This window comes from Micromonas pusilla (assembly GCF_000151265.4).
Source record: "Micromonas pusilla CCMP1545 genomic scaffold MICPUCscaffold_9, whole genome shotgun sequence".
In the NCBI taxonomy this organism is placed as follows: Eukaryota; Viridiplantae; Chlorophyta; class Mamiellophyceae; order Mamiellales; family Mamiellaceae; genus Micromonas; species Micromonas pusilla.
The window spans coordinates 278,055-296,994 of NW_003315890.1; the positions used below are offsets into that span (position 1 = coordinate 278,055).

General features: G+C 62.0%; 7 protein-coding genes across 7 annotated transcripts; 4 read left to right on the plus strand and 3 right to left on the minus strand.

Moving 5' to 3' along the window:
* Window positions 1-738: 738 nt before the first annotated feature.
* On the plus strand, window positions 739-1,710 carry MICPUCDRAFT_60606 (dehydratase; the record flags this gene model as incomplete). The annotated part of the gene is made up of 1 exon (XM_003060851.1): window positions 739-1,710. The coding sequence occupies one exon, from the start codon at window positions 739-741 to the stop codon at window positions 1,708-1,710; it is 972 nt and encodes a 323-aa protein (XP_003060897.1).
* A 2-nt stretch (window positions 1,711-1,712) lies between these two features.
* Window positions 1,713-2,536, minus strand: MICPUCDRAFT_60607 (bola-like protein). Its single transcript, XM_003061110.1, has 2 exons — window positions 2,109-2,536; window positions 1,713-2,004 (listed from the first exon to the last, which is right to left on the minus strand). The coding sequence occupies exons 1-2, from the start codon at window positions 2,346-2,348 to the stop codon at window positions 1,789-1,791; spliced, it is 456 nt and encodes a 151-aa protein (XP_003061156.1). The 5' UTR covers window positions 2,349-2,536; the 3' UTR covers window positions 1,713-1,788.
* MICPUCDRAFT_70229 (alanine dehydrogenase fused to NAD transhydrogenase beta subunit) lies at window positions 2,400-5,908 on the minus strand. The gene has a single exon (XM_003061111.1). The coding sequence runs from the start codon at window positions 5,876-5,878 to the stop codon at window positions 2,477-2,479; it is 3,402 nt and encodes a 1,133-aa protein (XP_003061157.1). The 5' UTR covers window positions 5,879-5,908; the 3' UTR covers window positions 2,400-2,476.
* Window positions 5,909-6,275: 367 nt separating this feature from the next.
* Window positions 6,276-7,166, plus strand: MICPUCDRAFT_4888 (uncharacterized protein; the record flags this gene model as incomplete). The annotated part of the gene is made up of 1 exon (XM_003060852.1): window positions 6,276-7,166. A coding segment is annotated over one exon (891 nt), but the record flags the coding sequence as incomplete, so codon positions are not given.
* A 160-nt stretch (window positions 7,167-7,326) lies between these two features.
* Window positions 7,327-8,199, minus strand: MICPUCDRAFT_19619 (uncharacterized protein; the record flags this gene model as incomplete). Its single annotated transcript, XM_003061112.1, has 1 exon — window positions 7,327-8,199. One exon carries the CDS (start codon window positions 8,197-8,199, stop codon window positions 7,327-7,329), a length of 873 nt encoding a protein of 290 aa, XP_003061158.1.
* Window positions 8,200-8,831: 632 nt separating this feature from the next.
* Window positions 8,832-11,255, plus strand: SELD (selenide, water dikinase; the record flags this gene model as incomplete). Its single annotated transcript, XM_003060853.1, has 1 exon — window positions 8,832-11,255. The coding sequence occupies one exon, from the start codon at window positions 8,832-8,834 to the stop codon at window positions 11,253-11,255; it is 2,424 nt and encodes an 807-aa protein (XP_003060899.1).
* Window positions 11,256-11,539: 284 nt separating this feature from the next.
* On the plus strand, window positions 11,540-18,868 carry MICPUCDRAFT_48048 (uncharacterized protein). Its single transcript, XM_003060854.1, has one exon. The coding sequence runs from the start codon at window positions 11,682-11,684 to the stop codon at window positions 18,798-18,800; it is 7,119 nt and encodes a 2,372-aa protein (XP_003060900.1). The 5' UTR covers window positions 11,540-11,681; the 3' UTR covers window positions 18,801-18,868.
* Window positions 18,869-18,940: the final 72 nt, after the last annotated feature.

An 18,940-nucleotide genomic window follows, 5' to 3' on the forward strand; every position in this document is an offset into this window, starting at 1 on the left:
GGCCTCCATGCCGACGACGACGCACTCGAGCTCCGGTTCAGCGGACGAGGACGACGACGTCGACGTCGTCGGCGGAGCCGCGCTGTCGTCCTCCTCCGACGCGCGCGGCGCGACGCCGCGGACGCGTCGTCGTCGCGTCAGCGCGGCGCCGCGCGCCCACGCGTTCGCGACGACGATGCGTCTCGGCTCGTTTCCGAGACGCGCGCTCGCGGCGGTGCGCGAAGGAGGCGCGCGACGGCCCCGCGCGACGACGTCGACGCGATCGCCGCTGTAGATGGTCGCGATCGTCGCGACCGCGGACGACGCCATCGCCGCCGTCGTGCGCGCCGGGGCGGTCGCGAGACCCGCGTTCGGTCGCCTCGGGGGCCTCCGTTCGCGCGAGCGTTCGTCTGCGCCTCCGCCGCCGCCGTCGTTCGCGTCGCGGTGGCGTCGTCTTCGCGCGAGCGCAGTGCGGGAGTTGCTGCTCAGGTTCTTTTCTGTTGTCGAGCTGTCCGACTTGGCGCGCTTCTTGCGTACGGTACACACAAATTCGTACACGTATGGGTTATTAGTCAGGCGTCGCATTTTGCGGCCAGGAAAATTTGTCGAACGTCAGGTGACCCCGGTACACTCGTACTCAAAAACGATAGCACGAGCGGCGCGGTTCGCACACGGAGCACAAGATCCCCGCGGGAGGACGGTGGCGCGGTCCTCCGCGACGCGTTATTCTCTCTCGCGCGCGACGCGAACACCGTCACGATGAGCTCTCCCGAGAAGACCGTCGTCATGGTCACCGGCGGCTCCGGCCTCGTCGGGAAAGCGATTCAGGAAGTGATCGAGGCCGAGGAGGGAACCCTAAACGAAAGGTGGGTGTACCTGTCGAGCGGGGACGGAGACCTCACGTGCCCGATACAGACGTCCGCGATATTCGACAAGTACATGCCCACGCACGTGATCCACCTCGCCGCCCAAGTCGGCGGTCTGTTCGCGAATATGAAGTACAAGGTACAGTTCTGGAGGAACAACGTCATCATGAACGACAACATCTTCCAGGAGTGCCACAAGCGAAACATAAAAAAGCTCGTGTCGTGCCTCAGCACGTGCATTTTCCCGGACAAGACGACGTTCCCGATCGACGAGACGATGATCCACGACGGCGCGCCGCACTTTAGCAACGAGGGGTACGCGTACGCGAAGCGCATGGTGGACGTGCAGAACCGAATGTATCGAGACCAGTACGGGATGAAGTTCACGTCCGTGATCCCGACGAACATCTTCGGGAAGCACGATAACTTCCACCTCGAGGACTCGCACGTGATCCCGGGGTTGATCCACCGCGGATACTTGTGTAAACAAAAAGGCGAGCCGTTTCAGATCTGGGGAACCGGGAAGCCGTTGCGGCAGTTCATATTCAGTAAAGACCTCGCGCGACTCATGGTGTGGACGCTCAGAAGTTACGACGAGGCGGACCCGATCATCCTGTCCGTCGGCGAGGAGGACGAGGTGTCGATCGCGGACGTCGCGCACACGGTCGCGAAAGCTCTGGGGTTCGAGGGTGAGATTCAGTTCGACGCCACGAAAGCGGACGGGCAGCATAAGAAGACGGCGAACAACGCGAAGTTACGGAGGTACCTCCCGGACTTCAAGTTCACGCCGTTCGAGGACGCGATGAAGGAGACGGTGGAGTGGTTCACGGAGAACTACGCCACTCCGGGGCGCGTTAGGAAGTAGTCGATGACTCTTAGCTCTATACGTTATTGAATGCCATCATAGCAGGTTAGCTAAACGAAAGAATACCGTGCTCGCGCTCTATTGCGCTTCCTCCGGAGTTTGCGTGACGATGCCCTGCACGGCGTGCACCTTGTCCGTCTGCATCTCCTCCCAAATCGCCTTGTACACCATCCGCTGGCGGTTGATGGGGTTCTTCCCTTCGAACGCTTTCGACACGACCTTGATCGTGACGTGCCTGCCGTCGCCGGACATGTCCACGACGTCCACGAACGTCGCCTCGAGGCTCGTTTGTATCTGCGCGATGGGGAGGGAGGTTCGCTCGTCGTCAGAAAAGTCACGGCGCGAGGAGACGGCGGTGGAACGACGACGACGCGCGCGTGGAAGGAAGCGATTCGCACCTTCGACTTCATCCCCGCGATCAACCCCGACTCGGGGCGATCGAACTCGCCCGCTCTTGACGCGGGACTCGACGCGAACCCGCGCGTCTCCGCGCGAGAACCCCCCGGAGTCTCCGATCGTTGCCACGTCACGAAGTTATGACGATGTTGGCTCGCCGACGCGCGAACCGCGCGCGCGCGAGCGAGCTGCCGAGCCGCCGCGAGAAGCGCTCCGCTACCGCGTCTGACGTGGTGCGACATGCCGTGTGCGTCCGTGCGTCTACAGTACGCGTGCGCGGGCGCGTGTGCGAGGCGACGAGATCGCTCACTTGGATTATTTCACATCTACATAATGCTCAACCAGACAGGATGTACAACCAGACGGACTTCTACAGGAGCGCCTTCAGCCCGTCCTTGATCTCTTCGATGGACGACTTCGCGTCGCCTAACACCATGTTCGTGTTCGAGTTAAAGAACAGCGGGTTCTCCACGTCCGCGTACCCGCCCGCGAGCGACCGCTTCAGCACGAGCACCTTCTGCGACCGCCACACCTGAATCACGGGCATCCCCGCGAGCTCGCTGTTCGGGTCCTCCACCGCGCTCGGGTTCACCGTGTCGTTCGCGCCGACGACTAACGAGACGTCGTACTTGTCCACGTCGTTCTCGACCTCTTCCATCTCCTTCACGACGTCGTACGGCACGCCAGCTTCCGCGAGCAAGACGTTGAGCTGCCCGGGCATCCTCCCGGCGACCGGGTGCACGGCGACGACGACGTCTTTGCCGCTCTCGCGCAACAACTCGATGAGGTCCGCCATCGCGTACTGCGCCTTGCTCACCGCGAGGCCGTACCCGGGGACAATGAGGACCTTCTTCGCGTCCGCGAGGTCCTGCGCGGCGGTGCCCGCGTCGGACACGACGCACTCGCCGCGCTCGACGTCGCACAGCATGTTCGGGTCGACGTCGACCGTCTTCGTTTTGTTCAGCGTTCCCTTGATCCCCAGCAACACGCCGACGATGGAACGGTTCATCGCGACGCACATGATCTGCGATAAGATCGCCCCGGACGCGCCGATGAGCGCGCCGACGACCGTGAGGAGCTGACTCCCGAGCACGAAGCCTTCCGCGCAGAGCGCCCACCCGGAGGATGAGTTTAAGACGGTGATCACGACCGGGGTGTCGCCGCCGCCGACGGCGAGCGTCGCGTGCAGGCCGATGAACGCCCCGAGAGCGGCGATCGCGCCGAGGGCGCTGACCGCGTCGCCGGTCGCGCCCGCGACCGCGGCCTTGAAGAACATCGCGCAGTAGTACAGCGATCCGGCGAGCGCGGCGCTGTTGAACACCTGCTTCGCGGGAAGCGCGACTTCCTTGGACGGGACTAAACCTTGTAGCTTCGCGAACGCGATCACGGACCCCGTGAACGTGAGCGCGCCGATGAACACGCCGAAGCACGTCGCGCCGAGGTGCGCCGCGCCCGTGGCCGCGGGGTGGGACATGTACGCCGCGACGGACGTCAACGTCGCGGCGAGGCCGACGAGGGAGTGGAAAGCGGCGACGAGCTGCGGGAGATCCGTGATCGCGCATCTCGCGGCGATCGCGAGGCCGACGACGCCGCCGACGCCGAGCGCGCCCGCGGCTTGCATGAGCATGTCCGCGGACGCGGTCGCGAGCCTAGGGCCCGCGGTCGCGGCGAGGCCGAGGAGAACGCCCGCGGACCCGAGCGCGTTCCCTGTCCTCGCGGTCTGCTGCGACGCGAGCATTGAAATCGCGCCGATGCAGCACAGCGCGGACGCGAGCGCGATGGACTCGTGCAACGCGACGGCGGCGACGCCCGCGGCGGCTTGCTTCGCGTAAAACGCGATCGCGGCGATCACCGGGACGAGCAACAGGTTCGAGTACGACGGCGGGTCGTCCGGTCGCTTGAACATGTCGAGCATCCGGCCGGTCATGAAGAACCCGCCCGCGATGTTCACCGCGCTCATCGCGACGGCGGCGGCGGCGGCGGTCGCGGCGACGGTGTCGGGGAGGAGCCCCCCGCGCATGAGCTCGAGCGCGCCGATCGCGGTCATCCCAGAGATCGCGTTCGTGACGGACATCAGCGGCGAGTGCAGCGCCGCGCTGACGCCGTTGACGGCGAAGTAGCCCACGATGCACGCGAGCGAGAACGTGGACATCAGACCGATCGCCTCCGGCGGCGGCGCGGCGCCGCCCGCGGCGTAAAACAACGCGAGAAGCGCCCCCAACGCCATCGCGGACTTCGCGTCCGGGATCCACGCGGGCGGGGGCTTGCACTCGTCCGCGGCGTCGAGATCGCACACTTCTTCCGGTTCCGGCGCTCTGACCGGCACCGGCTTCGGCGGCGGCGGCGGCGGCGGGAACATGATCTTCCCGTTCTGCGTCACGAGCGCGCCGCGGACGGCTTCGTCGTCGAGTCTGATTTCGAACCTCCCTTCTTTCGCGTCGCCCATGGACATGATGAAGTTCGCGATGTTGTTCCCGAACAAAGTCGAGGACTGCCCCGCGCACCGGGACGGGAGGTCCGTGTATCCGACGCACGTCACCCCGTTCGACGTGCGAATCACCTTCCCGGGAACCGTGCTCTCGATGTTCCCGCCCGCCTCCGCGGCGAGGTCGACGGTGACGCTCCCCGGTCGCATGCTCTCGACCATCGCCTTGGAGATGAGCTTCGGCGCAGGGCGGCCCGGGATGAGCGCGGTCGTGACGACGATGTCACACTCCGCGCACTGCTTCGCGAACAGCTCCATCTCCGCGGCGATGAACTCCGGGGACATCTCCTTCGCGTACCCGCCCGCGCCTTCGCCGCTCTCTTCGAGCTCCACCTCGAGGAATTCCGCGCCCATGGACTCGACTTGCTCCCTCGCCGCGGCTCTCACGTCGAACGCGCGCACGATCGCTCCCATGTTCTTTGCGGTCTGCACCGCCGCGAGCCCGGCGACCCCGGCGCCGACGACGAGGACCTTCGCGGGGGGCACGTTCCCGGCCATCGTAAATTGCCCGGCGAAAAACCGCGGCAACGCGTTCGCGGCTTCGACGATGGCTCTGTACCCGGAGATGTTCGCCATGGACGACAGCGTGTCGAACGCCTGCGCCCGGGATATCGTCCTCGGGACGCAATCTAAACCAAACGCGGTCACGCCCTTCGCCCGGAGGCTCTCCACGAGCGCTTCGTCCTGGCGCGGGTAGATGTTCGAGAATAAGATCTGTCCCTCTCTGAGCTTCGCCACCTCCGGCTTGGACGGCGGTCGGATCTTGCAGACGATGTCCGCGGTCCACGGGTTCCCGATGACGCAGCCTTGCTCGACGTACTGTTCGTCCGCGTACTCGGACTCGACCCCGGCGTTGGACTCGACGACGACCTTCATCCCGGCTTTCACGAGCTTCCCCAACGCGTCCGGCGCCAGCGCGACTCTCCTCTCGTCCTTGAACGATTCTTTCGGGACGCCGAGCGCGAGCGTTTCGTACGCGACGCCCGCGGCGGTCTCCGTCGCGGGCTCCGCGATCGCGCCGAAGGAGACGCTCCCGGGAGATTTACCCTTGAATGAGACGTATCCGGACTGGCTCCCGCGGTACGCCGCGGTGATCAGCGCGCGCGACGCGTTGGACGATCGCGCGCGCGTCCGACGCGCGCGTTGACGCAGATCGAAAGTTGTTGTGATTTTATTTTGGCGCGAAGACAGCGCGGCGACGCGCGCGCGCGCGGACGCGCTCCGCGCTCGGCGCGCGGGCAGCGCCGTGAGGGCGGCGTTTACCGCGGTGGACGCCGCGAACGCCATCTCGAGTGCGCGTCTTGTGAGAGGAGGAGCGGCGCGGGGAAGTTGTGCCCGGTGTTGTTGAATTAATCACCGCGTCCAGCCTGGAAATAAAGCGTATCCTGCTGGCGTGGACGGCCAATCGCAGGCCAATCGCGTGATGACCCGTGACGGCGAGTTTGAAGCCGCGGAGTGTCGGTCGAGCCGGTCGGAAACGGCACTTCGAGCGCGAGCGCGATCGCACAATTTTTAGGGCACCGCGAGCTCAGCGCATCTCGTCGTCACTCGCGGCGCGCACCTCGCGGGCGCTGGCGAACCCACTCGCGAGATGGGCGACCACGACGCCGGTCCCTCCACGACCGCCCCTAGCGGCGGCGGCGGCGGCGGCGGGTTCAAGAAGAAAGGCAAGTTCGGGCGAGGGAACGTCCGGAAGCGCGCCGTGGCGGACGACGGGAGCGACGGCGAGGACGCCGCGCGCGGGGCGGGGCGATCCTCCGTCGTCGCGCCCGCGGAGAAGAAGAAGCGCGCGAACGCGATAGGAGGCACGACCGCGAGGGACGATAAGGAGAAGCTCCAGGTCTTCACGTTCGCGGGCGACCGCACGCTGCAGCAGCGCGGCGACGGCGGCGCGACCGCGGAGCTTCAGATCGACACGGAGAAGCACCTGGACGGGCGCGCGATGCGCGAGAAGGTTCTGAAGACGGCCGCCGAGCGCGCGGAGGGTTTCGTGGACGACAAGCAGTACAAAGGCAGGAACAACTACGTGGACTACCGCGCGGGGTTCAGGCAAGAGCACTCGATCGCGAGCGAGAAGGGCGCGGGCGCGCACGGCCCGATGCGCGCGTCCTCGAACGTGCGAATGACGTTCATCATGGATTACAAACCTGACATCTGCAAGGATTACAAGGAGACCGGGTACTGCGGGTACGGCGACGGGTGCAAGTTCATGCACGATAGAGGCGATTACAAGCACGGGTGGCAGCTGGATAAGGAGTGGGACCAGAAGGAGAAACTTCGGAAAGAGAAGCTCCAGGCGCTCGAAAGGATGGAACGCGCGTTGGGCGAAGACGGCGAAGCGTTGCGCGGGTCCGACGACGAGTACGACTCCGACGACGACGTCCCGCCGACGTGCGGAATATGCGACGAGCCGTGGGATAAAGTCAGAGACCCGGTCGTCACGAGGTGTAAGCACTACTTTTGCGAGCACTGCGCGCTGAGGCACAACGCGAAGGAGAAGGCGTGCGCGACGTGCGGGAAGCCGACCGGGGGGACGTTCAACACCGCGAAGGAGATCACGCGGCGCGTGAAGGAGATGAAAGAGTCCGGGCAGACGCGGTGGGGGAAGAAGAAAGCGAAGCAGGCGAAGGTCGTGGACGGCGAGTTCGGCGTCGTCGGCTCGCAAGGGTGGCTGCTCGGATAGGTACAACTACTCTCGGTCGTTCCGACGCGGCGTTTCAGAGTAATAATAGCACTCACAACGCGTTGACCCACTCCCCGATGACCGGGCTCACCGCGGACGGGTTATCGTCCTGCAGACAGTGCCCTTCGCCCTCGAACACCTTCAGCGTCGTCCTGGCCCGCGTCTCCGGCAAGTTCACGAAGTACTGCCCCAACGGAAAGTCCAACGGCGTTATCCCGTCCTCGTCCCCCCACAGGATGAGCATCGGGCATCTCACGTCGTCCATCAGCTCCTCCGGCCTCGGCCCCGGCGGCCCGGTGAGGATCCTAACGAACGCGCGGAACGCCCCGGGACGCTCCGCGGCGTCGCATATCGACGCCACGAGCGCGTCGTCCACTCTCGTCGGGTCTTTGTACACGCCTCGGAGCGCGCCGCGGACGTTTTCCTCGCCGCGCACGCCGTCGAACACCGGCTTCGCGACGGCGTCGAATCGAAGCACGAAGTCGATGATCGCGAGGACGACGCTGAAGACGGGAACGACAGCCTTGTACTGCCACCCGAACCCGTCGAAGTCCCCGGGCAGACGCTTCACCTTGTTGTTCATCCCCCCCGCGCAGTTGAGAAGCACGACGCCGGCGACGCGTTCGGGCGCTTTCGCGGCGACGTGCAACGCCGCGAGCGATCCGATCGAGTTCCCGACGACGACCGCGGTCGCTTTCACGACGTCATCGATGAAGTGCGAGACTTGGTCTCTCCAGAACTCCATCTCGTACGGCACGTCCGGCTGGTCGGACAGACCAAACCCGAGGAGGTCGAGCGCGTACACTCTGTTCGTCTTCGCGAGCGCGTCGATCGTGTCTCGGTACTGATACGAGCTCACGCCGAAGCCGTGCACGAGGACGACGGGCGTCCCGGCGTCGCCCTTCGCGCGGTACGCGCATTTCATGCCGTTCCACTCGTACGTCGCGACGTCCTCCGCGGTCGCCGCGGCCGCGATGACGCGCGAGGCGGCGCGGGTTCGACGCGCGAGGACGCCGCGAGGTGTCGATCTTCTCGCGACGACGACGCGATCGCGCCGGGACGAGATCGACGTCGTCGCCGCGACCGCGCGCGTCGCGCTCGTCATCGTCCCCGCAGGCGCGCGCGGCGAGAGCGCGCGCTCGCGACGTTCGCGGTGAGACGGTCGCGGTCTCGCGTCCGCGCCCTTCCGCGGCGCGAGGTGTTTTGCGTCCCGCGCGCGGTGTCGACGTCCACGTGGAGATGCCGACAGGACCCAAGCAGCCGGGCCAGTAGCCAGTCACGGCGCCGTCTGGTGTCGTCGAAATGTCGCGAATCGTCGGCGTTCAGATCCCCGGACGCTGGCCGTCGCGCGCGCGCGCGAATCGCTCGTCGCCGAACGCGACCGCGGATGTGCTTTGCATGAGCTTCGCGTCGTCGCTTCCACAGATCGCGTGCGCCGTCGATCGCGTTCGAGACCCGAGTCGAAGCGCGCGCGTGTCGTCGACGTCGAGGAATACGTCGTCCTCCTCGCGCCCGCTCCACCGCCGCCGCCGATTCGCGAGCGCCGCGAGCGCGAGCATGGGCAAGATGGACGCCGACACGGGCGGGCCGGTCGTCAAAGACCTCGTCCTCATCGGCGGCGGGCACTCGCACGTCTACGTGCTCAAGATGTTCGGCATGAACAAGCTCCCCGGCGTGCGCGTGACGCTGATCGCGAAGGACGTGCACACGCCGTACAGCGGGATGCTCCCGGGGCACGTCGCCGGGCACTACACCTGGGAAGAGTGCCACGTCGATTTACGGCCGCTGTGCACGTTCGCGGGGCACAGGCTCGTGCACGACGAGGCGATCGGGATCGACGCGGCGAACCAGCGCGTGCTCTTGAAGTCGAGGCCGTCGATTCGCTACGACGCGCTCAGCGTCGACGTCGGCATCACGCCGTCTTCCGGCGCGGTGACGGGCGCGTCCGCGTTCACGACGCCGGTGAAACCGATATTCGGGTTCAGCGCGCGGTGGGAAGCGCTCATGAGACGCGTGTTGGAGCAAAACACGAAGACGAACGTCGTCGTCGTCGGCGGCGGCGGCGGCGGCGTCGAGCTCGCGCTCGCGATGCAACACCGACTGCACGAGGAGCTCGAAAACGCGGGAAGGTCGAAAGACCTCGCGTCGTTCGCGATCGTGACGCGGGGGAAGCTCGTGCCGACGCACGCGGCGAACACGCGAAATATATTCCTCGACGTGTTCGCGTCGAGGGGCGTCGAGGTCGTCGAGGACGACGGCGTGAAAGACGTCGCGAAGGATAAAGTGCGACTCGCGAGCGGACGAGTGCTCGCCGCAGACGAGTGCATCTGGTGCACGCAGGCGGCGCCGCAGGCGTGGCCGGGGGAGTCCGGACTCGAGACCGAGGACGGGTTCATCAGAGTGAACGCGACGTTGGAGTCGACGTCTCATCCAGGGATATTCGCCGCGGGGGACATCGCGGCGGTGCGAGGGCATCCGCGACCGAAAGCGGGGGTGTTCGCCGTGCGTCAAGGCCCGCCGCTGGCGGACAACTTGCGGAGATATTTACTCGGCGAGCCGCTCGTGGAATTCACGCCGCAGAAGAAATTTCTCGGTCTTATAAGCACGGGGTCCAAGCACGCGATCGCGTCGCGCGGTTCCATGAGCTTCGGCGGCGTCTCGAAGACGGGAGCGATGCTGTGGAAGTGGAAGGACAAGATCGATCGGAAGTGGATGAAAATGTACCAGGAAATGCCGGCGATGCCGGAGCCCGTTCCCGAGGTCGCAGAAGTCGCGCTCGCGTCCGGACCGGCGGCGATCGCGGCGATTCAGGCGGTTCCGATGCGCTGCGGCGGGTGCGGGGCGAAAGTAGGCGCGAGCGTGCTGAGCCGCGTGATGGCGCGTCTCGACGTGCCCACGCGAGCGGAGGTCGAAGTCGGCCTCGATCAACCCGACGACGCGGCGGTGATCACGGTTCCGCCCGGAAAGGTTTCCGTGCAAACCGTCGATTTTTTCCGTTCCTTCGTGGACGATCCTTACATCTTTGGACAAATAGCCGCGGTACACGCGCTTGGAGATTCGTGGGCGATGGGCGCGGAGCCGCACGCCGCGCTCGCGATCGCGCAGGTGCCGTACGGTCTCGAGTCTCAGGTCGAGGAAGACTTGTTTCAGATGATGTCCGGCGCGACGTCCGTCCTCAAAGACGTCGGCTGCGCGCTCGCGGGAGGCCACAGCTGCGAGGGAGCGGAGCTCGCGTTAGGATTTTCCGTCCACGGCGTCGCCGATCGCGGGACGCTCATGCGGAAAGGGGGAATGAAGTCCGGCGAGGCGCTGATTTTAACCAAGCCGATCGGCACCGGGACGCTGTTCGCCGCGGACATGCGCTCGAAAGCGGAGGGACGCTGGATAAGCGCCGCGCTCGATAGCATGCGTCTACCGAGCGCGACCGCGGCGAAGATTTTAGTCGACCACGGAGCGAGCGCGTGCACGGACGTCACCGGGTTCGGGCTCCTCGGTCACCTCGTCGAGATGTGCAAGGGCTCGAACGTCGCGGCGGTGCTCGACCTCGACGCCGTTCCTGTGCTCGACGGCGCGCGAGAGTGCTTGGACCTCGGGATAACGTCCTCGCTGCAGGCGTCGAACGTGCGGTTAGCCCGCGCGGTCGCGAACCAGGAAGCAATCGCGAGGAACGCGATGTACCCTCTGATATTCGACCCGCAGACCGCGGGAGGTCTCCTCGCGAGCGTCCCCGCCGACGCCGCGGAGACGTGCGCGGCGGCGCTGAGAGCGGCGGGATACCCCACCACGTCGATCATCGGCGAGACGTTCGCGCGTCTCCCCGCGGTGTCGACCGCGCCCGAGCAGGTCGTGTACGTACAGGACGCATCGAACCCGTTCGCGTCCTCGGGAGAAGGCGGCGTGCTCGTCGGATCGTCGAAGCCGGAGCGCGACGCCGGAGCGCGCGAGGGAGCTTTGAAACGAAAAAAGCCGCGTCGCTCGTGAAACCGCCGCCGCGTTCTCGCGCCGCGTGCAGTGCGACTAGATGATTCGTAATACTCACGCAGAGCGTAAAATCATTCGAACTACGCGCGCGGTCGAACGCGCGGTGACGCGCGGTGACGCGGACGAGCGCGCGGGCCTTCCGCACGCGCTCGAGTCGCGCTCGCGCGTCGCAACCCAAAAATAGCACCAACGCCATTCCCTGATGCCGCTGAGAGCAGAAAAAGTCGTCAACACCCATAATTCGTGGACGCCCGCGCTCTCGCGCACACCTCGTGACGCTCGCACCGAGCAGTCGCCGTTACGGCTGAAGGGTCGATACCCTGCTCGCGTTCACGCGTGATCACCTGAACGCGCACCGAAGGCGATGAACGCGTGACTTCGTCATCCTAGCGTCTTTCGTGGAGGTTCGGCGATTCGATAGACCAAATGGCCGTGTTGGATCGGCCCTCGCACGGCGCTGCTACTCAGAAGAGAGACACGAAGTTAGGCGGGCTCTTGGGGCGTGTCAGGAATATCAAGACGTTTGATAATACCCTCACGCGCACATCCGATGCGTTACTGCGCGCGCAACAGAAGAAGGAAAGGGACAGGTCGCACGCGGAGTTCGTCGCGGAATGCACGCTCTCGCCGATGCGAGAGGGTGTGAAAACAGTCACGAACGTGTGGGGTAATCCCGACGTCGAGGGCGCGATGCCTCGCATCATCGTGCGAGGTAAGCCATTTCAGGTCGCCCTCGACGCGGGGATGGACTTCGAGGCCATGTACAGCGAAGTCGCGGAAGCGATGTACGGTCCCACGATCGCGGGCCAAGAAGAAGAGCGTTGGCGCTTCGTGAGGGAAATCACCGACCAGGATTCGGAAGGCGATGTTGGCGAGTTCACGAGAAAGTCCGAGTACGTCGGGATGAGGTTCAAACTGCTGCTCGAGATTCAAAATTACGACCCTCGCTTGAACGAGGGGGGCAGTTCAACAATCACGATGACCGAGGAGACGTGGGGTAACTTGAAGAGGGGACAACCTATCTCAGCGGAAACGAACCGACTACAGATGTTCGAACACCTCGAGTTGAAGTGGACGACTGGCGTGGAGAAGGACGACAACGTGCTGAAGGAGGAGGCGATCCTCGGAATCTGGGAGATGTCCATACAAAAGGACTACCGCATCGAGATGCCTGACTCGTTGTTCGACAAAATCGTCGACGCGCTTTCGAACAAGTACACGGACAAGATTCGGTCCGTAGCCGCGGCTGTCACGTGGTGTTTATCAGTGAGCAGCCAGAGTCGCACGGATCTCATGAACGTCGGAAAGTCGGAGGAGGAGGATGAGGAGGAAGTCGAAGAAGGCACGCCAGGTGCGCATCCGTTCATGCGATATCTCATCGAGATGCTGAAAACCTCGATCACAAGAGAACCTGCAGAATTCGGCGGCGAGGACGAGGCGTACACGTGCGAGGTGCGCGACGAATTTTACGACCGCTCCCTCGGTACCCTCGGCATCATGTTCGTGGATAAACGCGCCCGCGCGCAGTACATCGAACTCGATCCAGGGCTGGAAATGCTCTTAGGCGCGTGCGCGGCGCCGATGGAAGATCCTCCGTTCCCAGTAGACCCTCCAAGCGAAGCTGAGCTGGCCGCAATGAAGTCGGACAAGCAGCGGGCGAAAGCCATAAATAAATACAAGCACGCTGTGCACGCGTACCGATGCGAACGAAGCCATCGCCGATTGAGTGCTGGGGAGACGCTCGCGAGTATCATGCTGCGCGACTACGACGCGCGGGGTTCACTCGTTAAATCAGGCGGATACGGTTCCCTCAGCTCGCTGCTGGAAAGCGATAACGCCGCGATCAGGCTCGCGGCCTCGGCGGCGATGGGAATTTTCGCGAAAGATCCGGCGAGCCAAGAGCAGGTCGCGCAGGAGAAGAACTTGAGTGAGACGATTGATTCCCTCACCCGCACGCTGAAAACGTCTCTGACTGAGCTCGTCGGCCCTGCTCCGCCGACCGTGACTGAGCTTTACGAGGCAGAAAAGGCGGCAAAGGCGGCGGCTTTAAAGGCTGAGGAAGAGGCGGAGGCGAAAGCGGCCGCGATCGCCGCGGCTAAAGCCCGCGCCGAGGCGTTGGGCGAAGAATGGGTTGAACCAGAATCGGAAGAGGAAACGCCCGACGCGGGGGGTACCGTGAAACGCGTCATGTCCACCGTCTCAGTTGCGGAGCTCGAGCAAATTCAAGAAGAAAGTGCAGCATTGAAAGCGAGTACGATCCCTCTCATGGCGGCGACAATCGAGAACTGCATCACGGCGTTGTGGGGGTTGGTTCGCGCGACCCTGGCGAACACGGAATCCCTCTCGGATGAAGCGATGCTGCGTTTGATCAGTTTCTGTCGCCGTGCGCACGACGGCGTACAAAATGACGCCATCACGGAAAACGCGGTTTTTACGGCGATCGGTATCATAGCCACATTGTGCGAGGATAGATCGCACTGCGAACGACTCATGTTGCTCGGTGCGAGGCCGGAAACTCCACCGCCCTTCACCGCGGAGGAAATCGCAGAATTCGAGCTCGCGGAATTCAAGGCGCGACGAGAAGGGAAAAAGTTTGTACGTCCGGTGAGAGAAAAGCTTCCTTGGGACTACACGCATTCCGTGATCGAGTGCATTAAGCACTGGCTCACGGTCGCGCCGTACGATGAGGGCCGTACCCGTACCATGGCCGCCGTGTGTGCTGGTCTCATTCTCGAGTATATGTTCGCAGACGCTCCTAAAGAAGGAGATGCAACTTTGGATGGCCCATATCGTGGTATGCTAATGAGAGACACCGAACTGGTCGACAAACTGATCGAATCAGCTAAGGCTGGGGCTAATCACAAGTGGTTTCATAAGCCATTGTGGGAAGCCACCGCAGCTGCTCTGATGTATTTGGCGACTCCGTACGAAGCGGCTTTCACGCCGAAGCAGCTCGAGAATATCGTGAGCTTGATAAACATGGTGACTGAGAGGTACCCGAGCGAGACATACGCGACGATGAAATATCTCGCTTGTACGATTTGGTGCGTCGCCCGTTCACCCTCGGGACGGGGTAATCTCATAAAATACGCGCCAAATTGTATACCCTATCTCATAGAAATGGGAAACGTGTGCGTCAAGGCTGTGAGTATATCAGGCAAGGTGGAGCTCGGGATCGAATCCGAGGAGGAACGTCTAATCGAGGCTTCCGATGCGGGGGAAGACTCGTTTTTGAAGCCGAATCATCCGCGCATCCGCGCGAAGGCTCTTCAGTTCACCATAGCATCTCTTTGGCTCATGCTCTACAGCGAGAACGATCCTCCGGTACACCACGGTGAGGTTTACCTTGAAAAAGACGGAGCACTGTTGACGATACCCCGCGTGGAAACTCCGTCGCTCGAGGACATGGACGTCGTCGACGAGTTCGGCGGCATCAAGCCAGGGATGCCCGAGCTGGAGGAGGATAGACTCGCCGCGGCTGCCAAAGTGAAAGCTGCAGAGGCGGAAGTCTACGTGACTAAAATGCAGCTCGTTATGGATGCTGGAGACGAGCCTGAAACCCCTGTCGAGCAGGCCACCACTGCGTTCTATGAGGCGACCAAAGCCGCGGAAGAGGCAGCTGCTGCTGCGCTTGCTGCTCACGCTGCACGCGCAGAGAACATCGCCGCCTCGCGAAAGAACATCATGAATTTCTTGCTCACCGCGATTCGATTACCCGCGATCCGGTTGACGGAGAAATCCCGCAAAATTGCAGTCGCGGCCTCGTGGAGTATCTGCTATCGTTCGGCGGCGGCTCGCCGGGAGTACATATCTGCTGGTCTCTTCGACGCGCTCGAGAGTTGTGCGTGCGACGGTGGTGAAAATACCACCGTCCGATGCACCACATTCGCCGCGGCTGCAATGGAATCGTTGTTGGCGTTCCACGACGTCTCAACGGCGGTCGGTGGCCCTGCGCGAATGGAGAAAATCGGGATTCACATGGTAACGTCACCCTTGTTGGGCGAGCAGGAACGCGGCGCTCGCATCTTGGCGTTCATGACTTCAGATTCGGATTCGAACTCCATCAAGGCATCTTTGGTGCGCAAGTCCGTTCTGCCGAACTTGCTCAAGCTATTATGTCCGATTGAAGTCAAGGAAGAGGTGGAACTCGAGGAAGAAGCGGCGGCGGCTGCTGCTGCTGAGGCTGTGAGGGAAGCTGAGGAGATGCTCAGTAAGACGCAAGCTGCGTTGGACGCGGGAGAAGAGCCGGAGTATGATCTCGATGACACGGAGGATCTTCTGAGAAAGGCTAGGAAAACTTCGGAGGCGGCTGCTGCTGTCGCACAGGAAGCTCGCGACGACTACGAAAGGCACATCGCGGAGAGCGGCGAGGAACACGTGTCACACGATACTGAAATGAAGCGATGTGCCGAGCTCTTCGCCGCCGCTGCACTTCTTAATTTGTCGTCGTTACCCGCCGCGCAAATTTCTCTCGCCCGACATGGGATTTACAGGCTGCTGAAGACGAACGCATCTGGGATGGTGAACCGGCGTCACGTGGCGATCGGTGAAGGAGTGGTGAAAGGGGGAGATTTGATCGCTGGAACGATCCAGAACATCGCTTCGAACGCGGAGAACCGCACGATATTCTACAAGCTTGAGCTCCGCGCGAAGGCTTTGGAGCGAGTGTTGCACAATAAAAAAGAGGTGCGGCATCTGAACCGTCATATTGAAGTCGCAGGACGCATCGTCGGTGAATCGTATGAAAAGGCAAAAGATTTGGGAGTGTCATATGAATCCTCCTCTCGGCGGCGTAAGGGTCACGTGCCAGCGAAGGGTGATGAAACTGCTGTCGTCGAGGAGATTTCCAGGGAGGACCCCGAGTCCACGCCCGCTTTGAAACTTCCATCACTGCTCGAGGATGTGCTCGCGCAAAAGAACGAAAAGAAGGTTGATATCGCCTCCTTCGCGAAGAAAGATGGACTCGGGACGTTTGAGGTCAACACATCCGCGACACAAGCTTCTGCCGAGAGTTTTCTGGCCCAAGACGCGGAAACCGTGGAAAAGAAGAGTCAGTTTGCAGAAGACGATTGGCTTTCGAGCATCGCGAACGCCGACGACGATACATTCGCAGAAGGTCTAGCACTTCTAACGCATTCCATGCGTCAGCCGCTGTGGAATCTGTGGGCTCGTCCCGAGGAGAGACGCGATGACTTGGTATCCGATCCTGAGATGTACGGTGCGAGTGCATTGACCCGCGTCCACCTCGTGCCCTTGCAGAGAGGAACCCCCGAGGGTGAACAAAGGTGGCGCCCACCCATTCGCAAGTACGTGCAAACGAGACGTCAACCCGCTAGACAGAATGGGGACCTCACATCCGACATGAATAAGATGAGCCTATCCGGGACGCTTCCCCCCGTGGGTCAAGATGGAGAGGCATACATCGCGGAGACGACGACGCGGCTTTTATCGACCACCCGACCCGGAAGCGTGCAAGAACGACTCCGTGCCAAGGCTGCGGAAATAGCCGAGGCCGTGGCTCTCGGCGGGCCTGAATCTTGCGGTGGTATCGGTAGCGAGGACGGTCTCAAAGGTAGCAGCAAGGCTCCGAACGCTCTTCCCGTGATGGAGATCGTGCCCGATGACGTCGAAGACGGGCTTGAGATCGAGCATGACACGGCTGATGGGGCGGGCGAGTACGGCCCTCTCAAGGTCGTCCTCGACCCCGCGGGATCCCGAAATTGCGTCAACTTCGTGAGCGGCTTCGACAAGGCACCAGACCCGGCGAAGCGCAACGCGAAGCTCGTCATGTTCGAACACGTCAGCGGTGCCAAGGTGTACGAGGAGCTCTTCCCCGTGTACTCGCTTCCGAACGGCAAGAAAGCGTTTTATTATCACACCGGCAACAACTTGGTGCCAGAAGTTCCCATCCGACCGGACGAACTTCCCTACCGACCTGGCACGCTCGAACTGACGTACGAGTTAAGATTGCCGCAGACCGACATGCTTCACGAAGTGGCTAGACCGAACCCGAACCTCGGAGACGACAAGCCCTACAAGCCGGTTCCGCGGCTGTGTCCTCTCCCGGATCGGCACTTTTTGGAAGTGAACGAACCCGAGTCGCTCGACGAAGAATCGTTCGGCAACCTCGTCATTCCTCCGTTGGAATTCAAAATCGTCGAGGATGTCATATACAAGACGACAGAGGAATCGTTCACGGTCGCAGCGAAGTGGGTCGAGCCGTGGTCCATAGAAAACTCGGTGTTCGCTCCGAGGAAGAAGTTCTCTGACGCGCGTGACTTTTTCGACAGAACGCCGCTTTTTGACAAGATGTTCGACCGAGACTGGCACCACGCGCTGAAAAAGAAGCAATTTGTGAGGTTCCTTACGAAGAGTGGTGGCGATGATGAGTCGCCTGATGATAAGCTGAAACTCATCTGCTCGGCGCTTAAGAACTATTACTTTGAAACCGAAAAGCTGTACCGGTATTACGGCGTCACCGGCACGGGCGACTCCATGACCATGCAACTGAACGAGTGGATCATGTGCGCCACGGACTGCCAGCTCCCCGATCCGGAATCAAAGCTTTGCACGAGCTCTCATCTCGGGACGATGTTCAAAGTCGTGAACTTCGAACAGGAATCGGAGGGCAAGGAGATGGAAATGATCGCTAAATTGAACCAAGACAACGCGTTGACGCGCTTTGAGTTCATCGAAATTTTGTGCCGCGTCGCGGATGCGAAATACGTGCAAGTAGGCACGTGCGCGAGTTTGGCAGAAGCGATCAGCGTCATGTACGAAATGTGCATCATGCCTAATCTCAATCCCGAGGTTCAGATGGGAACTTACGACTTTCGCGTCAACCGACTTTATACTGAAGCAGTGGATGATGTCTTCCGTAGTGTGTTCACAGACGAGGAAAAGTTTGGCGAAGGTAACTTTCGAACGTACAAGTCTGGCACGACGTACGCCGTGCTCGAGGCGCTATATTACGCGTACTGCATGCCAGTGGGCGGCACGAAGGCATCTCAGCGGAAGTTGATGCAGATGGATCAATTCATCGAGGTACTGTTCCCGCTGAACTTGATGAGGGACGAAGAGAGCGATTTTTCGCTTCGTGAAGCGCAGCTGTGCTTCCTCTACTCGCAGATGAGGGTTATTCGGCAGTTCGTCGACGCGGAGAAGTACGAGTCGCTCACCTTTGTGGACTTTTTGGAAGCTCTTGCTCGGGTCTCGGAGTGTATCCCAATACCGCCGCTAGCGGACATCAAATCGAGAGGATACAAATCGGCGCTCGATTGGTTATCGAAGACGTCGCAAGTCGATGCTCGAAACGATGCAAACACGGAAAAGCTGACATTGTTGTCGCGACCGTCGCGAGAGTTCACGGCAAAGAAGACGAGGCCGCTAAACCAAAAGCTCGCGGAATTCCTGGATTTTCTGTTCCGATGCGTCGCGGTGAGGGTTTGTAAGATCGAAGAAGATGAATACACGGAGGCTAAGTGCGTGAAATTATTCAAGTCGCTTCGTGCAGCGAGGGAGCACGGCGGCCAGGCGCGAGGGTGAAATTCGAGGCCTAGACTAGAAAACGGCAATGTGGCGCCGATCCTGAAAAGATAAATAAATCCCCTTTTAATTCCCTGAAAATCAAACAAAGCCCTCGAATTCAAAGGAAATTCGACCGCAGCGGCGATTTTCAACCCGCG